The following is a 20,183-nucleotide window of genomic DNA, read 5'->3' on the forward strand; positions in this document are numbered from 1 at the left end:
TTTAACTGGTGTGTGTGTGTGTTATCTAAGCTAATCTATTATCATAAAGTAATATAGAGAGTAAAAAATCACAATATATCTCCTTTATGTTTAGTTGACAATTGTAAGTACACAATAGGATTAAATGGGAAATATTAAGAGCTTTCCATCATTGATATTGATGGAGGTTCATTTGGAAAGAATCCATTCTTCAGTAACATAAAGGAATCACTGTCATGCACATTAGGTTTGCTTGCAGCTTAGTCAGGGTTTAACTGTTAATTACACAATTTCAGTTTCATTTAATTTTCCCATACACGTAAATCAGATTTGCTGAAACTTCAGACTAATTAAAATTTATTCATTACTATAACAACCCACTGAGATGATGATGGACTTGTTTTTGAGGGGTCAAAAATGCAACAGAAATGAAAAACACAGACCAGTAATGGGAAAGACAAACACAAACAAGAAACATTAAAGAAATTTAAAGGACACACAACTATCAAAACACAAAGAAAGGGAAATAAGTACAGTGGTGATTTTATTCTTATTTGGTCTGTAATTATTTGCTTTTTCCATTTTATCAAAGTGATAAAATATGTTAGACAGCAGTCTCTAACGTAGACTTACTCTAAATTTTGCACCCACTTAGGACACGTCATCAGATAAAATTATTTACTGCTGTATGCAGTTCATCAATTGATCAACAGGGGGCAGTATGAGCCTTTAGTAAATATGGTCTGACCTCAAACAACCTCACAGCCCCATGAAATTAAACTTGAACCAGAAAAAGAAATACTTAAATTCTCAGTGGAAACATGACAGAGCAGCATAAAATTTAATTCACAAGACTTTAATAGAACAAAGAAAAGCATATGAAATGTGATCTGTTTAGTGATATAACAAATTAATGCAACATGTAAAATGACACAATGCATACAGTCTTACTGCAACGTTTGGGATGTGGACATCAAAATAAGTAAACTCACTTTTAGAAATGTCAAGACATAGAAAAGTTTGGGCACAATTGAAATAGGCACATTTGAGTTCTTACAGTACACGGGATGCTTGCTCAGATGCTTACACAAAGCAGGTTAAGGTCCGTGTATCTTTAATGTAAAATCATCACATTAGTTTCTAATTTGTTACAGTCTCATCATTTGTTGCATTTTGTTAGCATTTGTGTGGATTTATGATCACTCAGATTTCAGATGCTGTGATACTGTCACTGTAATGCCCACGGTCCACTCTGTGTGCAAAGCAAGTTCGTTACTACTTACAGAAACTGGCATTTAGCCATGCTAGCAGCTAAGCGCCTTAAGATAAATGTGAACATCTGAATGCTAACACACTCACAGAAGGCTATCATTATTCACATGCTGATGGAAATGTCAGCTTTGCAGGTATTTTATCATTAAGTGATTATGCTCATTTCCAGTTAAATACTTTTATTATTGGACTCCATTAGAGTATGATTCACACATTTATCTTATACTGGCCCCTCAGTTCACTGACCACCTTAAACAGGACATTTTAGCTCCCTTCCCTCTTTCTTCGGATTGGCTGCCCCTCTCAAGACAAAGTTTCTGTGCTCATGGCTGAAGCTGTGCCAAAAGTATAAAAAACCATAACCAAAAACCAAACAAAAAAACTGTTGTTTGTAGGAAGCCTGAACTTTTGGCTCAGACCTCAATATTTAAAATTTTTAGCCATCTTTAATATAAGCATCTATCACTGTAAGAGTACAGATATGACAAGAAATAAGGACGAGCACAATAGGTCCTCCTTAAATAGCGGTCAAAAATATTTTTTCACCTGATATTGGCACTACAGAGAAAGTTAAGAAGAGTGGTGCCACAGCACAATCATGGCTGAAAATCTAGGAAATGTTTTTGTACAATCTTCATAAGGCAACCAACATGTTTTCTCAGTATCAAAATAATAATAACAATAATAATATGCTTTATGATAATAGTGGGAAAACCTTTTTCCATTTAGAAAGTAAAAAAGAGAATAAAGTTGTATATTATCATTAGCTTACTCTTGTAATAAATCTGTCAAGCTGTAAACGAGTCCAGCAGATTTCCAACAAATTTTACCAGAGCAGCTTTACAAAGAGATTCTAACATTGACAAGCTCATACAAACACTGCTATGTTTATTGTCCTTATGCATTACCTCTAATCCCTCATTTCCTACACCGTGTCAGTTCAGACACATTAGTTTGTTAACTCCGATTATGAACACTTACCCTTATGGAGGAAAAAACATTGCATTTCCCTTTAATTTTGTACAAACAGAGTTTGAGAAATTTGTATATAAAACCTAAAGATTGATTCCTTATATTTGCTATCTTGCTATAACTAATGCTAAATGAGGTAAAATTAATCCATGTGATATTTCATGCAAATATAAATACAGTAAAAACCAGAAACAGTAAAGAAAAGACTGAGAGTGATTCTCAGAGGTTATAAAAATGGAGATTAAAGCATTGCTGCATCTTCCTTTGAAGTAGGATTTTTGTTTACAGAAATACTTGTTAATGTGTGATTTAAATCTCTTCTTTAAACATGGAGTCATATCTGCAGATCGAGCTCTGACCTCTGGACAATAACTGAGGTAAGTCACTCTCTGATCTGCAGCTGCACCTTTGAGCGATTTCCCTCGGAGGAAAGAAAAGTTCTTTGAGCAGCTTCAGAGTGGAAAATCAGCAGAGTTCATGTGCTGTGAGGAGACGGGGTGAGTGTGCTGAGTGGTGCCCGACTTCTGGTGTTTCTCCAGGTTCTGCAGATCCTCCAGCATCTCCTCGATCAGTGGAGGCATGGAGCCCGGGATCTCCATCTTCAGTGTCACCACTCGCTCAGCTCCTGTAGACATGGTTTAACAATGCACGTGTAAAGCTTTATTGGCAGGGAGACTTAATGTGATATAGATAAACAAAGTCTGCGTTTTACCCGTATTTACTGACACCAGCTTTCACCTTTGATTGTCAGGCATGTCAAATGTTGTGTTGGTTTTTATCTTGTGTCAAATATGCTGCACATAAGTTTGTACTTTATGTTTAATGTGAAAATAAATGCACAGCTACAATTCCCCTGTGGGAGAGGAACTGGAGTGTGTCAGATACACAATGTAGGAACCCACCAGTTACACTAAGAGGAGGATGAAATGCATAACATGCCTTGCAGCATGAGGCAAAGAACACTTTGCTCAACTAATATGTGGTAGCCTATTAATAGTAACACTAGTTCTGTAGCAGGCAGCCACTGATGACAGCAAATTCACTGCGAGACACTCAACAAACACTGTGTAGATGAAAGCACTTTGAGAAAAGGAAGATTTGAAAACAGTCAAAGAAAATTCCACTAAACCCAAAGTTATTTCCACCCGGTTTTTATCCAGAGGAATTCAACAATAAATAAATAAATAAATGAAAAATTTCAAAAGACAAAAAGATGAAAGCAGGGGTAAATTGTTTTCTTTTCATTTGTATTACAAAAACTTTTAAATATTAAAGAAGTATAGTCATTAAAAATGCAGGTAATACTTTATAAAAATAGTACAGTATTAGTAAGGCATTAGCAAGTGCTTAATTCATGATTTATAACGCAATACTCCTCCTTAGTATGTCATTTATAAATACAGATATGTTTATTCATCTGTTTCTGTTACACCATGCACAGCTACAGGGGCCTTCCAATGCATAATCATTTCTAGTAATAAACATTTTCATAATAATATATTTATAAATTACATACTAAGGAGGAGTGATGCTATATAGATGATAAATTAAACGCTTGCTAATACTTAGTATACTAATACGAATGCTTAATCATGTGACATTCATCTAATACATAATACTTTTTACTAATCCTGGGTAAACATGACTTCAGACTTAATAGTGCAAAGAAACCAAAAAATAGCAACGTTCTGATCAGAAAGGTTTTACATTTCGGACAAAAGTAATGCAGTAACATTGGCAGTCATTCAAAATAGAATAGCAGGATTGTACAAACTGTAACAAACTGTAATCTATGAATTGAAATACTTTGCGACAAGGTGGGGTTCCCCTGACCTTTAGCGCTGATGCTACGTAGGTCGGTAATCTTCATGAGGGCCTTGGGGAACATCAGGGGCATGCTGGGTCGCCGCTTACGGGAGTAGATCTTCAGCGCCTCCAACAGAGGCTCCTGCAGGACTTCTACCTTGGACGGCTCCTCCAGGTCCTCCCGGTCTGTCCAAGACAGATATCGAACATTTCAACTATTTCAAATTTGGAGTTGTTAATTGTTGATTGTTGTTGTCATATTACTACAGTAATTGGGATTGTGAAGACTTAGTACCTCCAGAAACAAGACAGATGGCACTGAGGAGCCCACTTTCCGTGTCATCCATCTCTAGCGGCAGCAGCTGCCCAGCAAAAGTGAAAACCTGATCCGTCAGCGGCCCAAATCCTGCATTGTGGATCTGAGTACGAGTCAGTGTCAAGCCATCGGAGAAGGTCATGGTGTCCTGGTCAGGAGTGTAGCGAGTGCAAATCCTCAAGATCTAAAAGTAGGAAACATGTATGTGTACCAAGTCATTTTTTTCAATAATATTGTATTTGTCTTTAAAAAATGTTAAATAAAAAGACTCAAAAGCAAACAAACAACAATCTGTTTATATTCATTAAAATGTGTCAATCCTTATCATTCAAAATTTGTCTGTATTGCAGGCAGAAGGCCTTTATCATATGGTTCAATACTTATATTGCATAATAGTTTAGAAAGAAACCTTCCTGCTTTTAATACTCAGGCTTTTCCAGTTGTTTTTTTTATCATTTCTTTGTAATGATATCTCATCTGTATGAGTAACAGCAGACCACTCTAGACATCTCTCCAACTCCTTGTCATCTAAACTTTAAATGATATTACATGCTGTGCCCTGTTTCTGGAGAATTGCTTGAATACAAATATTAAATAACATATAATTGGCGTTCAATATGGTGCATCACACTTCTATCAAAAAACATGAAAACCAAATCAGGAAAACAAAATTCCCAGAGTGATTAATCAGGGAAATTTTGTCACAGAGCTTTTGATGGACTTCCTGCAGAGATTGTGAGAGTGCAGCTAAATTATCAGACTGAGAAAGCAGTTATGACAGACTTGGCAGCGAATGATGGAGGATAAATTAGATGAACACACGCAACACTCTGCCTGAGGACCACTGTCTGTCTGCCTGTCAGTTTGTCTTTGGCATGAATGTCGACAGGCAACGTGAGTCAAGATCTACCAAAGGTGTGAAATGCAGGAAGAGCTGCAACTTTACATAACTTGTTCAGGTCATTTACCTGAAATAAAATACAAAACGGTAGGTGTTTAATGAAAACTATAGTATATGTCAGGCTTTTTGAGGGCTTAAACCACAAATCTAAAGGTAAAAAAAAACAAACAAAAAACATCTTTTGAAATAGACCTACCAAGATGTCAAGGCAGGCAGTTTTGAGCAGAGTGATCTGGTCCGCAATGGTCAGGCCAGTGAAACCCGGCACTTGCTTGGCAAACTCGACCACCTTGATGATGCACTTGGTGGCCAGCTCGCTGAACTTGTCCCACAGGCCAAGATCCAACTGGATCCGGTGGTCTGAACTGGAGTTCTAGAAAGTGGATCGAAGATCAGGTGTTTGGCTCAAACGAAACATGTTGTTTCAGCGTTGTGATAACGGCTTATTAAAATCTGTGCACATAGCTAAATTATTTAAATTTGAAATATTTTGAAAACTTGAGATCAGCAAAGAGCAGTAAATACAATACTGACATACTTTTACAAACCTATTTACACAATCAGAATCAATAAAAAAACCTTTACGGTGACCTCAAATAGTTCAGCGTTCAGCTGTTTTTTAAAAAATATTTCTGTTTATTTGATGAGGCTGCTAATTGCTTCACTGTGTATACACGGTTTATTTGCTAACCTTATCTGTTTGTTGCTAGGCTGGAAGGAGAGTGTTTCAGACACAAGGACAAAAATACCGAGATGAGAATACTATGACAGGGCACTTCAAAAAGAAATAATGATGAAAATTATGTAACAGTTATGCTAATGCTAATTATATGAGATATGATGAGCTATTTTAATATAACAGATGACTGAACATTACAAGATAATCATTCACAAGTATAAACATTTACTAACATTTGTTTATGTACTTTTTAGCTTTTATCGATTAAGCTCAATAAATTCAACATGTTGGCCATTTCCACAATGGCTGAAAATGTGTATTTTTTTCAGATAAAGTAAACTGGTTCCGCCTTTTTTGGATGTTTTAAATGATGAACGCTAGACGTCAGCATTAAAAATCTGAAATTACACAGAGGTTTAAAAAAACTGCAGCATGTGGTGTACAAGTAATATTTTTCTTTGTTTCAGGCACATCTCTTGGCTAGAAACCCTTACACTCAACCATTTAGAAGGTCTGTGGTTCAATACCCAGCTCCTTCAGTCTGAACAAACTGAGGAGTAGCACACAACAGTAGTGCATCAGTCACTTTGCAGCACGAAGGTTATAGGGTTGAAGCTATCCAAAGACATGCTTGTACCCTCACACCTAATGTTTGGGATTTCTTCACTGGATAAGTGGTTAAAAGAAGATGTCTGAACCCGTTTGTATTCATCACAAGAGTTATCAAAAGGGCAAAAGGATCATCCCTCAATCTGCACAGTACTGTGGAGCTACAGCTGTCATTGGACCATTGGAAAAACATGTGACATATATGTTGTCTCAGTTCTTTTAGTTGGCCTAAAAAAAGAGGCCCTAAATAAATTCACTATTAAAAGCGACTAATTTATATTCAAAAGTAGAGTAAAACCTCTAAATCCCACAGTAAAAATTTTGATAAAGAGTCATTTTCTAAGATGGAAATGAAATTTAAAAAATGCCCAGATTCAAGAGGCTAATTGATTTTTAAGTCAATGGCTCCAGAGGGACAAACGTCCATATTTAGTATCCACTTTTTCTATTATCTGCTGCACTGTTAGGATGTAGGTCGTACATCTTAGCCCTAGTGTACTATTTCAATCAATACAATCTTGTGTTATAGTCTTTAAAGAGCAGAACAACACGTGTCACTCATGTTCGTATGTTTCCTGTTTTGACTCATACTTCCAGGCATCGCTCACTTACATTGCCAAACCATATTTATTTAATGTCACTTTTGTAAAACGGCAACAGTGCTGATTACATAAGCTCAGTTCTTGCAATGTCATGTATTTTTACTGGAAAGTGTCATACTGATATGTACAGTTTTTTCAGTTTCTAAGGACATGTTTACATAAAACAACACACTCCTTTATTTTCTCCTCCTCTTTTACTTTACCTTTTAACAAAGAATAAACCAGTTAAATCTGTGCAAATCAACATCTTCACCAGCATATCTTTAAAAAGAGTTTTGTTTTTTTTCAGTGTGGACCTATATTCAGTTTTCCTTTGCTCTAAAGAAAAATGCTCACATGACATACTGTACATACTGTTGGAAGACATAGAAAATTGTGTGTACTGTAAGTATTGGCAGTGGCTATATGTTAGAATAGAATAGAGTGGGTGCTCCGCCCAGATTGGTGGGTGGGTGTTAGGGGTGGGGTTTGTGTGAACGGAGTAATAGTGTTTGTTTACAGTTCAAATGGCCCAGTGGTAGAAGCTGTTTGTGAGGCTGAAGGTGTGGGACCTGACTGTCTTGAGGTGCCGTCCGGAGGGCAGTGGGTCAAACAGGTGGTGGGCGCAATGCAAGGGTCACCTGTGATGGCCCTAGTTTTTCTGAGACAGGAGGAGCTGGCAGCTCCAGAGGCAACAGAGGGCAGCTAACGATTTTTATGTTACAGGTAGTTACATATATATATATATATATATATATATATATATATATATATATATGCATGTATGTGTATGTGATCAGGAGTCTGTTTGGTTTTGTTAACAATCAGAGTCTCAAATGTTACCAAACAATCTAACAAATTTTATTCTGCATAAGCAAAGAGGAACAGAGGTTAGCTTGTTGCCTCACAGCAAGAAGGTTCTGGATGTGCAGTCTGTTGGCATGGTGGCTTTTCCCTGAGCGCTCCTCTTAACCCACAGCGTTAAAATAGGCATGTTTGGTGAAACTGTGATTCTAAATGGGCTTAATGCGCTTAAGATAATGAAAGAGATGAAAGCTTGAGTTGCCAACAAGACTGTTATCATTTAAATAAAGTTTGTGCATATCAATAATAAAAAGGTATAGAAATGTAACAAGTAAAGGTATAGAAAAGTATCAGTTTATAAGTGTCAGACACAAATATAAGTGTCTGTCATCTCAGCTCTGCTGATCTCTCCTTGGTGAATGTGTTTTTACAGACAGTGTTAACAATATCCAACAGTGACCAACCATGAGCCAGGCATGCAGCAGTGAGTATTCAATGCTGTCCGTTTTTGTCTGGTAATATTAATCATATATCAAGTATTTAAATGTCACTGCCCTGACAGTCAACATCTTTCTTCTTTCGGCCACAGACTATAAAACGATGACATAACAACCATGGAGCCACCATTTGGTTTCAAGTCTTTTCCATGTAATACAACCAGATGAAGGAAGATGCACAAACATACCGTCATTTTCATCAGTCACAAGGCAGCTTTGCCATCGAATATGCCCTACTTTATCATAATTACGAGCAGCATAATTTAAAGAAAAAATATTGTTTTTGCTTTAAAACTTGAAAATAGTGATTAAAAGCCCAAAATCATCAGGAAAGGGTTTAGCGAGGTCATCAATCACATTCGAAAAATAGACATTTTTTCATATTTCGTTTAAAATAAGTAAAATGTATCAACATTTTGGGATATATAATCTTATTTTTCAGTTTCTGCCATATAAGTTCAAATTCTCCTTCATCTACACATCCATACAATGTTTACCCAAGTCAATTAAAATCATAATAAAGTGCTGGACAGACCTCACAGCTTTGATCTTTTCCTCTTTGCAGGTTGTCTTCCTTCTGTAAAGATTATTGTTTTGAAACGTTAGCTTCATGTCCGGACTTACTGTGGTGTATTTTCCCAGCTGGCAAAGGGAGGGGAAGGTCTCTCTATGAGCTCTGCATATTTTCTCCACGATCAGGCCGAGCTCTGCTGTCAGCTCGTACGTCTCCATGATGGTCATCTTCACTGCTTCCTTCTTCCCCTTCCTCTTGTTTCTGTCGTTTCTCACCGCTGGAGAAAACGGATGACGCAGAGCATAAGATTATTAGGAAATAAGGTATTCGAGCAGTTCCACAGGTGGTTTAAAATTGGTTAAACTGGTATCATTCTCTGTTTAAATAAATGTTAATGTTACAAAACACCTTCTTTAATTTTGAGTATTTATATTAAAAATGCTCAAGTTAATAAACTAACCTTTTAAAAGAACAAAAAAGTGTTTAATATGAAAAAAAGTTGTTTTTTTTGTTTTCTGTCTGAGGCCAAATACACAGGGAAAATCGTACAACGATACAAATGAAGAAACAACCTGAAAAATGGTCCCTACAGTGAGGAGATCTAGTGGCTCTGATATGTTACGGGAGGCATTTTGGTAGCATGGTTTAGGTTCATTAGGTTCATTAGTGCCCCTAGAGCAATGAATCACTGAAAATGAAAACAGCTGTTCTTAGTGATTAAATTTATCCTTTAATTAAAGATTTATATCACAATTGGAGCACGCTCTACCAGGATGACAACCTTCCTCATTTAAAGGTTTCAACTTTAGGATGAACATAACTCAACCCACTTAAACTCCTACGGAAGTTTAAAATTAATGTGCTATACAATGTTCATCTTTAAACTAAACTGACCAAAAACACAAGTGTAGGCAATTGTCTGTCTGTATATCCTGATCACTTAAAATCATGTCAGACTCCTTTTTTGAGACCAGATCCTAAAGATTAGCTGATTTTGCAGTTGACTCCAGAAGCAGGAGCCGTACTATTTTTTTCAAATTCAGTGTTGACTTTCTGCACAGACAGAAGTTAGGAGACTCGGGACAAAAGTCAATAACGTCCCACACGTGACTTTGATTAATGTAAGTCAGTAAGCAAGCTGGAGGCAAAGCAAGAATCACCTGACAAATAAGGCTGCATCAGTGTTTTAGTCAAGGAAACGACAAAAGCACACAATGTGATCCAAGGATGTAAAGTACACTGGTGGATAAGAGCTGAGAGCAAAAACTCTCAGTGCTCCAAGATAGACAATAAACAACCCATGTAAGTACTGTGAAGACACATGTGTATCAATAAGTTGTATGAAACGGGGATGTCTTATGAAAAATTGTCTTCATCCTTTAAGCAGAGTTTCAGCGAAGAAACATTGACCTCTATGTTAGTTTTTCTTGTAATCTGACATAGCTCTGTATAAAACAACAAAAAAAACAGGAAGTCCTGCAACAGATAGTGTTCCCTGGCAGATCCCTGATCTTACCATCAGCCAAACACAACTGTTCCTTTAATCAGGACCCAGGAGACTGCATTCACCAGTATATGAATGGCGGTTTTAACCCATTTTACCTTAACGATGTTTAGACATCAGGTGTGATTTAAATAGAGCTCACTGGAATTTCAGTTTTGGTTCTTAATAATTTAAACCACTTCCTGGTATAAATCACTCTGGAATGAAAGCATGTGTCACTGAGCTTATGTGTTATTCCAGGCTGCACGTGAAAGCAGCGTAACCAGGTTAGCTTTTCATAATCACTTCGGGAACAGTGTCAACACGTTTCTCTGTGTCCCACTGCCTCAGACGGCTACACACATGTCAGGAAAGCTCAGGATTACGCAACACTTAACTCCAACCACTCCTCCTCCTCTTCCTCCTCCCTGTGTATGCCCTACATCCAGCCGTCATTGTGTAAACACTCCAATAGAGATCATGTTACACGCTGCCTGAGAGCAGTTACATAGCATCCATCTGTCCACTACATGTGATATGTTTATGTAACTTGTTTGAGCATAGAAAAACTATAATGAAAACATGTGGATGGGTGGATCCTTCAGTGTCGGCCTGTCGCCGCCCTTTGCTCATTCCACATAACACATTCTCAGTTATTTAGGTCACTGCACTGCTGGGTATTAGAGCCTTTGTTTCTATTGTACAGTCCCTGTGCCCGAGAGCTGCTGTACTTCACAGAGAACTTATAAAAAAAGAGAAAATCATATGTTAAAGTGTTATTTGCACATTTTTCTCACAACTAATTATATATTCTAAAATAAAGACGTTTGTAGTTACCACACAAAAAAAAAATTTCCTAACCCACTAACAAAATGAAAATCTTGGGTTGTTAAGATGACAAAGCATTAAAACTCCCTTTAAGAGCTCAAGAGTGTATCAGCAGTTCTTAAGCTACACCTTTATTATGTAGCTTTAATTTAGTTTGCTTTAATATGCATTACCTTGGTCGTATATATGCGTTTGTTATTCTAGATTTTATATATTTTCTCTCTGACAAACAAAACTATGAATTTTCAGTCTTAAAGTGCTATCTAGTTACAATTAAACAATAAAGACTCTAAATATGCTGACAGACAATATATTACAACATTATGCATTTTGAATTGACAAAAGAAGTTTAATTTCTTTTTCTTCCACTTTAGCTTAAACTTTTTCTGAAAAAAGACCTTCTTGAATATAGATTACCACAGATCAATAAGAGGAGCATTTTCCTGCTCATTTTGTTTTGTTATATTGTTATTTCTTTAATATCGACAGAAATAAGACACTTTTAACATACATGTAGTTTTAATGGCAGGCACCTTTTATGGGAAACAATCTGTCCCTTCTTTGTGGATGTTTACCACCATATAGGTAACAACAAATTGCATTAAAACTTCAATACATAGCTCGTTGCTCTGATTGCAGTAATAAATAGGCCGCTTATGTGGCAGTTTTTATCAGAGTATCTCAGTAAGATGAAACCATTTAAACTTGAGAGGGAGGATTTCTCGTTTAAAGTCAGCTGTGATAGGCTAAAGCCTCCCCCTCCATGACCCAGAGTAAGATAAGCTGGTGAGAAAATAGGTTGTTGGATGGAGAGAGTTTCTTTTGTACTGCACTATTTGTCTAAGGTTACACAGTTATATCCTACGGAGCCCCTCTGATGACATGGTCCAAAAAACAAATAAATTGTGGCCACAAAATACTACTTCGTGGGCACGAAATGGTATAACGTGCCCATGAAATACTTATTTGTGGCCACGAAATACTATTTCGAGGGCACAAAATAGGTATAACGTGCTAATTTGTGGGCACGAAACACTTGACCTTGACATAACCGTGATCCTTCCCTTGCAGATCCTTCCCGTGAGGCCCTTGCAGTTGGTTGACAATAAAATCTATCCCAGCATCCAGGTCGTACTTACGTCTGTAAAGCAACTGGGCTCTCAATATCCTGTTTAAATGTCTCTCCGTAATAATGGTTCCTTGCATTGCCAGGCTTCAAAATGCATTTGTAGCTCATTCCCAGCCTAAAATAAAAGTCAATCATACTTTCTCTGTCCATGATGTATAGGTTTAGCCTACTCTTATGCTTATGTCTCTACGCAGCTGTCCAGGAATTGTATCAATATGATGTGCGCACGTTATCTATTTCATTGCCACAAATGCGTAATTCGTTGCCACGTTATACCCAATTCGTGCCCACAAATTAGCATTTTGTGCGCACGTTATACCTATTTCGTGCCCTCGAAATAATATTTCGTAGCAACAAATAAGTATTTTGTGGGCATGTTACACTATTTTGTGCCCACGAAGTAGTATTTTGTGGCCACAATTTATTTATTGTTTGGACCATGTCATCAGAGGGGCTCCGTAATATCCAATTCTCAAATATGCAGTTTCCTTATATCAAATTTCTGAACACTCGGTCATCCCAACAAAACCACAAACCCAGTATTATATAAAACTTGACACAAATAACTTTGAGTAAACCACACTCACGAACTGACCAGCTCTTTACATGCTGATAAACTTGAGTTGGTCATTCAAATTGAGAACATGACTGCACTGACCTTTTAGTCGTGTTTGTAATAGCAGATGAATCATTTTAAAAGAAAGGTTTAATTTTGACTCTAAATCCCACGAGGCCTGCTGTGAATCAGAGAGGATGTGACACTTACACTCCTTAGACATTCCTACAGCAAAACACCTCTGCAGCCGACAGTACTGACAGCGATTCCTGGTGATCTTGTTAATGATACAGTTCCTGTCGCGGTGACAGGTATACACCATGTTTTTCTGCACGCTGCGGCGGAAGAAGCCCTGCAGAGACACCAGCACAATGAATGAATGATAAGATATTAATTAATTAAGCTATTAAGTTGCTACAATGTGAATAAAGGCCTGTGTGGACTTTAAAGCTAGACAAAAAAGATTAATTTATTCCTAAATTTACTCCTTTACACCTAAAGAGTAAATATTTAGCCTGTTTAAATGTATTTCAGATGTTTAACTCAAACAAGGAGTAAAATTGATTTGTTTGGTCTTCAAAAAAAAAGAAAGAAAAGGAAAATGGATTAAGAAAAAACAAAAACAAATACCGTGTCTGTCTATCCAGTGGTTCATTTAATTTGAACCGATTTAGGTAAAAAAAAATTGTGAATTTATACAGGAAAAAACTAAAACATATGATATTGTCACATTTTGCATATTAAGAAGGTATTTGTTCATTTATCTGTTTAGGAGATTAGTAAGAAAAACTAAGACAATCTTGTAAATACAAGCATGACACAGGGACTTACTTTTAAAAGACAAAGTCTGGGATTTTATCTAAGCTTAACAGAGGGGGCATTGTAAAGCAGACCACCGGCCTGACGTGTTACCTTGCAGCCCTCGCAGGCGCTGACTCCATAGTGGTAGCCCGAGGACTTGTCCTGACACACAAAGCAGGGTTTGTAAGTGCGTGGAGGTGGAGGTGGTGAGGCAGGACGGGTAAACAGGTCGTCCGAGCTGAAGCTGGAGCTGGAACTCTGACTTTCCACCGCTGAAAAACACACAAAATCATATAAAATCAAACGAGCATCTCAGGGAGAATAAAACTGCGACAGTTAAATTTATTCAAATGGATATCAAACTCAGCGCATCCTTTAAATACTGAAACTGAAATATTGCTGGGAAATAACAGCTGCAACAAGAAGTCAGAACATGAAAAATTACTCATTACAGATGAAGCTTTTATTCATTTTGTAACATAAGTTGTTGCCTTGCACAGTTTTTAAAATGAAGTTATTTACTTGTTAAGCTTTATATTTGTCTAAAATATACAGCGAGAAACCTGTCGACAAAATAAGCAGTAACAAAAATAATTATCACCATACATGAAATGTACTTTAGACCTTTTATCTGCAAAGCATTCTAAAGTTTTCCTCAAAGCAGACCTAACAAGTAGAAATACCAACATTTAGTGATGAGTTGAAAATTACTGATGAACCATTTCTGACATGATGAAGCAAACAGAGCTCAGAAATGCAAAAGGCAGATTGTATTAAAATGTAGAGGTTATTTAGTGGACTGCTTGCATGCTTCAGAAGAGTTTTTATAACAATAAGGTTTCAAGAATATTCGGTTTTCATTCCACATTCACTAACAGGACACAGAAGAACAAACTGCTGTGTGAGAGATATGGCAAATTATGGCACTTGTGACCTGCAGTTCATGCCAATGCATTTTTATTTATTGTGGCCCATCTGACAATGTTATCATGTTAAGTTAGTGATTTAAAATCCTAGAAAACGCTTCAAGTCTCGGGCCTGTTTACCCAAAACAACAAAGGAACGAAAAAAGCTTTATTGTGTCCAAATATACAAAGCACCTTCTGTTAATTTTTAGTCGTGACAATAGGATAGATTGACCCTACACTGGCCCCTGAGAGTGGTTACACATATATTCAGGCACTGATCATAGCCGAACAGACCTGAGCAACCAACTTTTTGATGAAATCACCTTGTGATTCCTTCACTGAGCCAAGCGCAGACTAATCTTGCTTTTTTTCTGTGGCAGATTATAGCATGATCTGTACAGCCCCACTACTTCAAACACAACGCTCAGTTTACACAAATAAAATTAAACAGGCATGTATCACATCTCTGCTTCATAAATTTGAAAATGAGTCACAAACAGACGCAGTAATATATCTACAGCTTTGCACATGTGGTGACCTACTGTAGCACAGCATTTTTTCCACTGAATGTTTCACTTCACATCCACCACAGCACTCAACACTCCCACTTTAAAGCCATTTCCAAGAAGATACTTTGTCTGGCCTAGGGGGCTCGTTCGGCCTCCCTGCTGGCTCTCTGATCACCTCTGCTGCTCCAGCCCTGACAGAAAACCAAGAAAGCTGTTTTGAAAAGGGGACAAAACGAGAAAAATTGTTCATATCCATCCCCTTGAATCCGTGGCCTCTGGTTGAACCTGGAATCGGCGGGTCAAACTAGGACACCCCCATCAGGCCGATTGCTCCCCAGATCCAAAACAATGCAGGAGCATGCCACAAGCCCAACTGACTGATGAGAGGGAGGACGGAGAAACAGAAAGTGTGTGTGGCAGGGCGGTGTAAGTGATTTGGTAGGGGAAAGAGGGTTGCCCCATCCCAATTTAGATGGTGCTGTTTGATGTATACTACAATGCACTGTTTGAGTCAAACAATAAATCTAGAAAAACATTAAAAGATTTTGGAGACAGAGATAAGTTTAAAAGCCTTTGATTGTGGTTTACAGTAAGACAGGAGCTGCAACATGTAGCTGGATAAAATAACAAATGCTTGACTTGGTATTAAAGACTAGTAAAGCTTAATTATTACGACCGCATGCTGCTTGAGGCCTGCTGGGTTATTTATTAGTGATACTGAAAGCAGGGATTCACCCTTTATTTTTGTGAATAACCTCAGTTGCCTGTTATGCAACCTGCAACCTTCGGTAAAGGAACTTTTTATTTTTCTAATGTTTTTTAGCTTGCTACAATCAGCTAAACTGTTTAAATCATGACAAACAAAAACTACATTTACAGATTATCAACTGTAATATAGTTACTGATTTTTTTCTTTTCTTATTGTGAAATTCTTGTCAGTTAAATTCACATTTGAATATTTTTTTCAAGGGAAAACGGTATGCAGATTTATCAGTAATGATAATAATTATCAGGTTAATTCAAAGTTATTTCTGACCTACAATAATCCTTTTCTTGATTATCCAATGAAATGTCAGAAACAGATGAAATGTGGTCATCATAACTTGTCAGAGTTCAGTTTATTACACAACAATATTTTATTTTCTGTCATATAGAAAGAAGTTGGAAACAGCCACATTGTGGCAGTTTTGCTTGCACTGACTAAAACAACAGATATTTACCATCATATGAGTAAATAGCAATTCAGTGATTACACTAAAAAATAAAATGTTATATAGTTTTATTTTGTTTTTGTAAAGTCCATTTATGTATGTTTTGTCCCCATTTCTAACGTGCTATTGTATGTTCTATTGCTAAAATAAAAATTTTATTATTATTATTATTTGTGGGAGGGAGAATAAAAACCCAAACCTGATCAGAAGGACCAAAAGATCTAAAGTCTAATAGTTTTTCTTGCCTAGTTTCCAGGTTTTCCCAAATTCCAGGTTGTACTACAGGATGAGTACTTTAACTATTGACATTTTATTTTTTTAAATTGCTGTACTGATGCTTTATTCCACTAAAAATGCTACTTCCACTTTTGGCAACAGTCTGACTCTCCTCTGACCTCTTGAGCCGGTGACCGTCCGGTGAACCCAGGGTGACACCAAAGTGACCGTCCCTGGACAGACCCAAACGCAGACTAAGACGACCACACAGACATTAGCTGCCATGTGCTCAGTAGTCTGTTTTCACTTTCTTCTCACATTCTTTATCTATTAAGAGAAAAGAGGCTCCCAGAAAGCATCAAAGCATTTAGATACAGAGCACAAGAATGTAGAATAGATAACGCTTCATTTTATCTCAGCCTTTAAATATTAAAAGGCAGCTTGTGACCATTTAATAGCAGTTGATACACAATATGATGAAGTCCAGTTTCATCATGGTCAGTGCAGTGGTTAATACCAGCAAGAAGGTTCTGGGTTCAAATCGTCCTTGGGCTTTACTTTGAAGGTGTGTGTGTTGATCCTAGAGGGATAAGAGGCTTAAAGTCCATTATGTTTGTACAGGTATGTTAATGTGGATGTTAGTTTAAAGTACGAATTTAGTAAAGTGTTATATAAATGCATCCCTTTGCAAACACAATCAAATCACAATTTCATGATTCGAAAGTATAATAATCTAAATAAAAAGCTAAATGCACATTTGATTAAATACAATACTGAAGTCATAAACTAAGAGAAAACTACCCTTGCACTGGTTTGCTTCCAGTGTCTGCTCTGAATTTAAACTTGCATGTATTCACAGTCTTGCACCAGTTTGTTAAGGTATTAAAGTTTTATAACAGGCTTTTTAAACAATTACACACCATGTCAATGTAATAAGAAACACTCTTTTATCATGTAATACATGTTTGTTTGTTTTTAAACTCTACCTTTATTTCCCCCCAGTTTGTTTAAATATTTAATGCAATCTTTTACAGTTTACAGATTTGATGCTTTATAAATTCTGGTTAAACTGGTAAGAAATTCACTTAATATAAATTCGTTTTGAGAACCTTTTGAGGTTTCAGGTTGGAGGATATCCTGCACAGATGGAGGCAAACGTGGGTGTTTCTCATTCTGGGTGAAATAATGTCAGTAAAATCACATGGCCTTACTCTGGTTTCTCTTCAGAGGATTAAGCCCCTCGAGGCATTTGGCGCTATACAAATAAAAGTGAATTGATCTGAAATGAATTTATATATTTTTTCCACTGGACACCAAAACAAATTAGAATCTTTCTGCGCACCACAACATCACTCATCCTCAGTTTCACCTACATTGCGAGTACCGGTGCTCCTGCCAGTCGGACTCGATCAGCTCGGGGAAGAACGCTGCCAAATCCTGGTCTTGCTCCTGCAACATGCAAGAAGGACTGGAAGTGCTGTAGAAGTCCACGATTTCCCCGGGTCCGAAAACTTGAAACTCCATATAGTCGAACATGATCTGTCGTGAGTCTCCGTGAAGTCCGTATGGGAATGTCGTCGGCATAGGAAAATCCTTCAGAGAGGGTGATTTCTCTCTGCACCGAAGTAGTTTAAAATCCACTTGATGCAAACTGTGTTAACACTGAAGCATGTCTGCGTTATGTTCAGAGGGGAGCAGGAACAAACCTATATTTCCCACAGATGGTCACAAACTGCATGTTGATGCGCAGCCAGCGGGCTGTAGTCCTCCATCAGAGAGCATCGGTAAAGCGCATTCAGGCTGCTTTGCATAACAAAGTTTGTTGCAGAACTTCTTCCACTTATCTCTTCTTTATTGACAAATGTCTCAATTCAACCTGCTTCATACTAGTTATGTCACAGCGACCGATGGTGTTACCTAATGTATGCGAGTGAACTCTCCGTGAACCTCCTCCTCCGTTGCTGCCCTTCACATGACCCAGCCGCTGTCTGACATCACCAGCAGAGGTGGAAACGAGCACTTTTACTCGAGTAAAAGTATCCGTACAGGGTGGAAAAGATAAAAGCAGTCGGCCTCAGTCGAGATACCTTTCAGGAGCTAACTTCAGAGAGTTAAAATTAAAAGTTTGCCACTATTGATAAAGGACTTCACCTCTTATAACCGACTCAGAATGGACAGTAAAAGTATCAACAATGATCCATCACAGAGAAGAGCCATGAAACATTTACCTACATTACTAACGGTGCAATACGAGGACCCACCTCACATCAGAGTTTCTGTCTTTAAAATTTAATTAGAATCAGCTGAGTGGCAACACGAGGCACAGATGTATGAAATATTTACTATTATATATTCTGAAGTGGATTTTTTTTTTACATATACTCATCTGTAATAGAATAGAATAGAATAGAATAGAATAGAATAATCCTTTAATTGTCCCACAAGGGGAAATTTGGTTGTATCAGCAGCAAAACAAACAAACAAACAAACAAACAAACAAACAAACAAACAAACAAACAAACAAACAAACAAACAAACAAACAAACAAACAAACAAACAAACAAACAAACAAACAAACAAACAAACCCCTTACAAAGAATTCATATGATGCAGCACCACATAAAAGAAGCTGTGATAAATCCTGTGGTGACTCTAAGCCTGTGATGCATGTGCTATTTTAACATCTTAACAGCCTTTTTAGGATAATTTACTACAGAAATTTGTTGAGTCACACATTGTAATTTCTTACTGTGAAATAGGCAGCAGAAAAAAGGGAAAAAAGACTCACGTTTACTACACGTTTTTTTTAATCATTAAATACAAAAAAGAATCCCTTGATTATTGTGGGGAAAGTTGGAAATTCATCATAAGTCTGAATATTTTGGAGACCTGTAAAAATTAAGGTTTGCCTTGATAGTGCTTGAGTAGCTGACAATATGTACTCATGTCCCTGCTATATGGAGCTGAAATTAAGTTCATTTACCATAGTTAGGTTATAGCTTATCATAGAGACTGGATTCAGAGGGAGACAGCAAGTCAGAAAGTTACAAAAAATCAACCAACCAGCACCCTTAATGATGACAACTACACATAGTATATAATTAATTTACTGAGAGAATTTCACATAAAACACAATAAATTCAACAGCATCAGTAGGAACGAACCTGTTGAAGTTGGCTGAAGTATTGAAGTATTCTGTGTTAAATCACACATACATTTTTTAAATTCTTATATCCTCATTTATTTTTGGTGCTAATATCTTACCTAGCAAGTGGCTTTTATAGAATGTTGAAAAGTTCATTATTATAATAGTAACAAAAATAATAAGAATAATTATTATTATTAAGCTTCACCTTTTACCTGTTTTTGAGCAGATGTACAGTAATTAAGTCATTACATTTCATCCCTTGTTCCATATTAATTACATATCTTTCTTTCTCATTAAAAACAACTGCATTACTTCACTTAATTTCTTGTACGCTTCTTTCACAGGTATTGTTCACTCTTACATTAAACCTGCATTTTTCCAATTGCCAGCAGGGGAATGACTTCTTTTGGTCTGATTGAAGTCTGATTGAACTTTACTGAGAAGTAGCCCCTTGAGTTTATGGT

At 37.0% G+C, this 20,183-nt stretch overlaps 1 protein-coding gene across 1 annotated transcript; it reads right to left on the reverse strand.

Annotated features, from left to right (window-relative positions):
* Positions 1-798: 798 nt before the first annotated feature.
* On the reverse strand, positions 799-18,507 carry LOC146699231 (retinoic acid receptor beta-like). The gene is made up of 8 exons (XM_085472206.1): positions 17,945-18,507; positions 13,839-13,999; positions 13,137-13,278; positions 9,041-9,207; positions 5,443-5,619; positions 4,325-4,529; positions 4,057-4,215; positions 799-2,848 (listed from the first exon to the last, which is right to left on the reverse strand). Exons 1-8 carry the CDS (start codon positions 18,153-18,155, stop codon positions 2,676-2,678), a joined length of 1,395 nt encoding a protein of 464 aa, XP_085328332.1. The 5' UTR covers positions 18,156-18,507; the 3' UTR covers positions 799-2,675.
* Between the last annotated feature and the right edge of the window lie 1,676 nt (positions 18,508-20,183).

Source organism: Copadichromis virginalis, linkage group LG11, assembly GCF_057382275.1.
Source record: "Copadichromis virginalis isolate Kocher_CV1m ecotype Utaka linkage group LG11, C_Virginalis_male_GT1.1, whole genome shotgun sequence".
NCBI lineage: Eukaryota > Metazoa > Chordata > Actinopteri > Cichliformes > Cichlidae > Copadichromis > Copadichromis virginalis.

What these genes read in the sequence shown, in the direction of transcription:
- LOC146699231 (XM_085472206.1), bottom strand. Translation starts at nt 18,155, where the DNA reads ATGCCGACGACATTCCCATACGGACTTCACGGAGACTCACGACAGATC. An exon ending in AGCTGGGAAAATACACCACA is followed by an intron (nt 5,620 to 9,040) that starts GTAAGTCCGGAC and finishes TCCACTTTCTAG; the next exon opens with AACTCCAGTTCAGACCACCG. An exon ending in CTGCCTGCCTTGACATCTTG is followed by an intron (nt 4,530 to 5,442) that starts GTAGGTCTATTT and finishes TCCTACTTTTAG; the next exon opens with ATCTTGAGGATTTGCACTCG.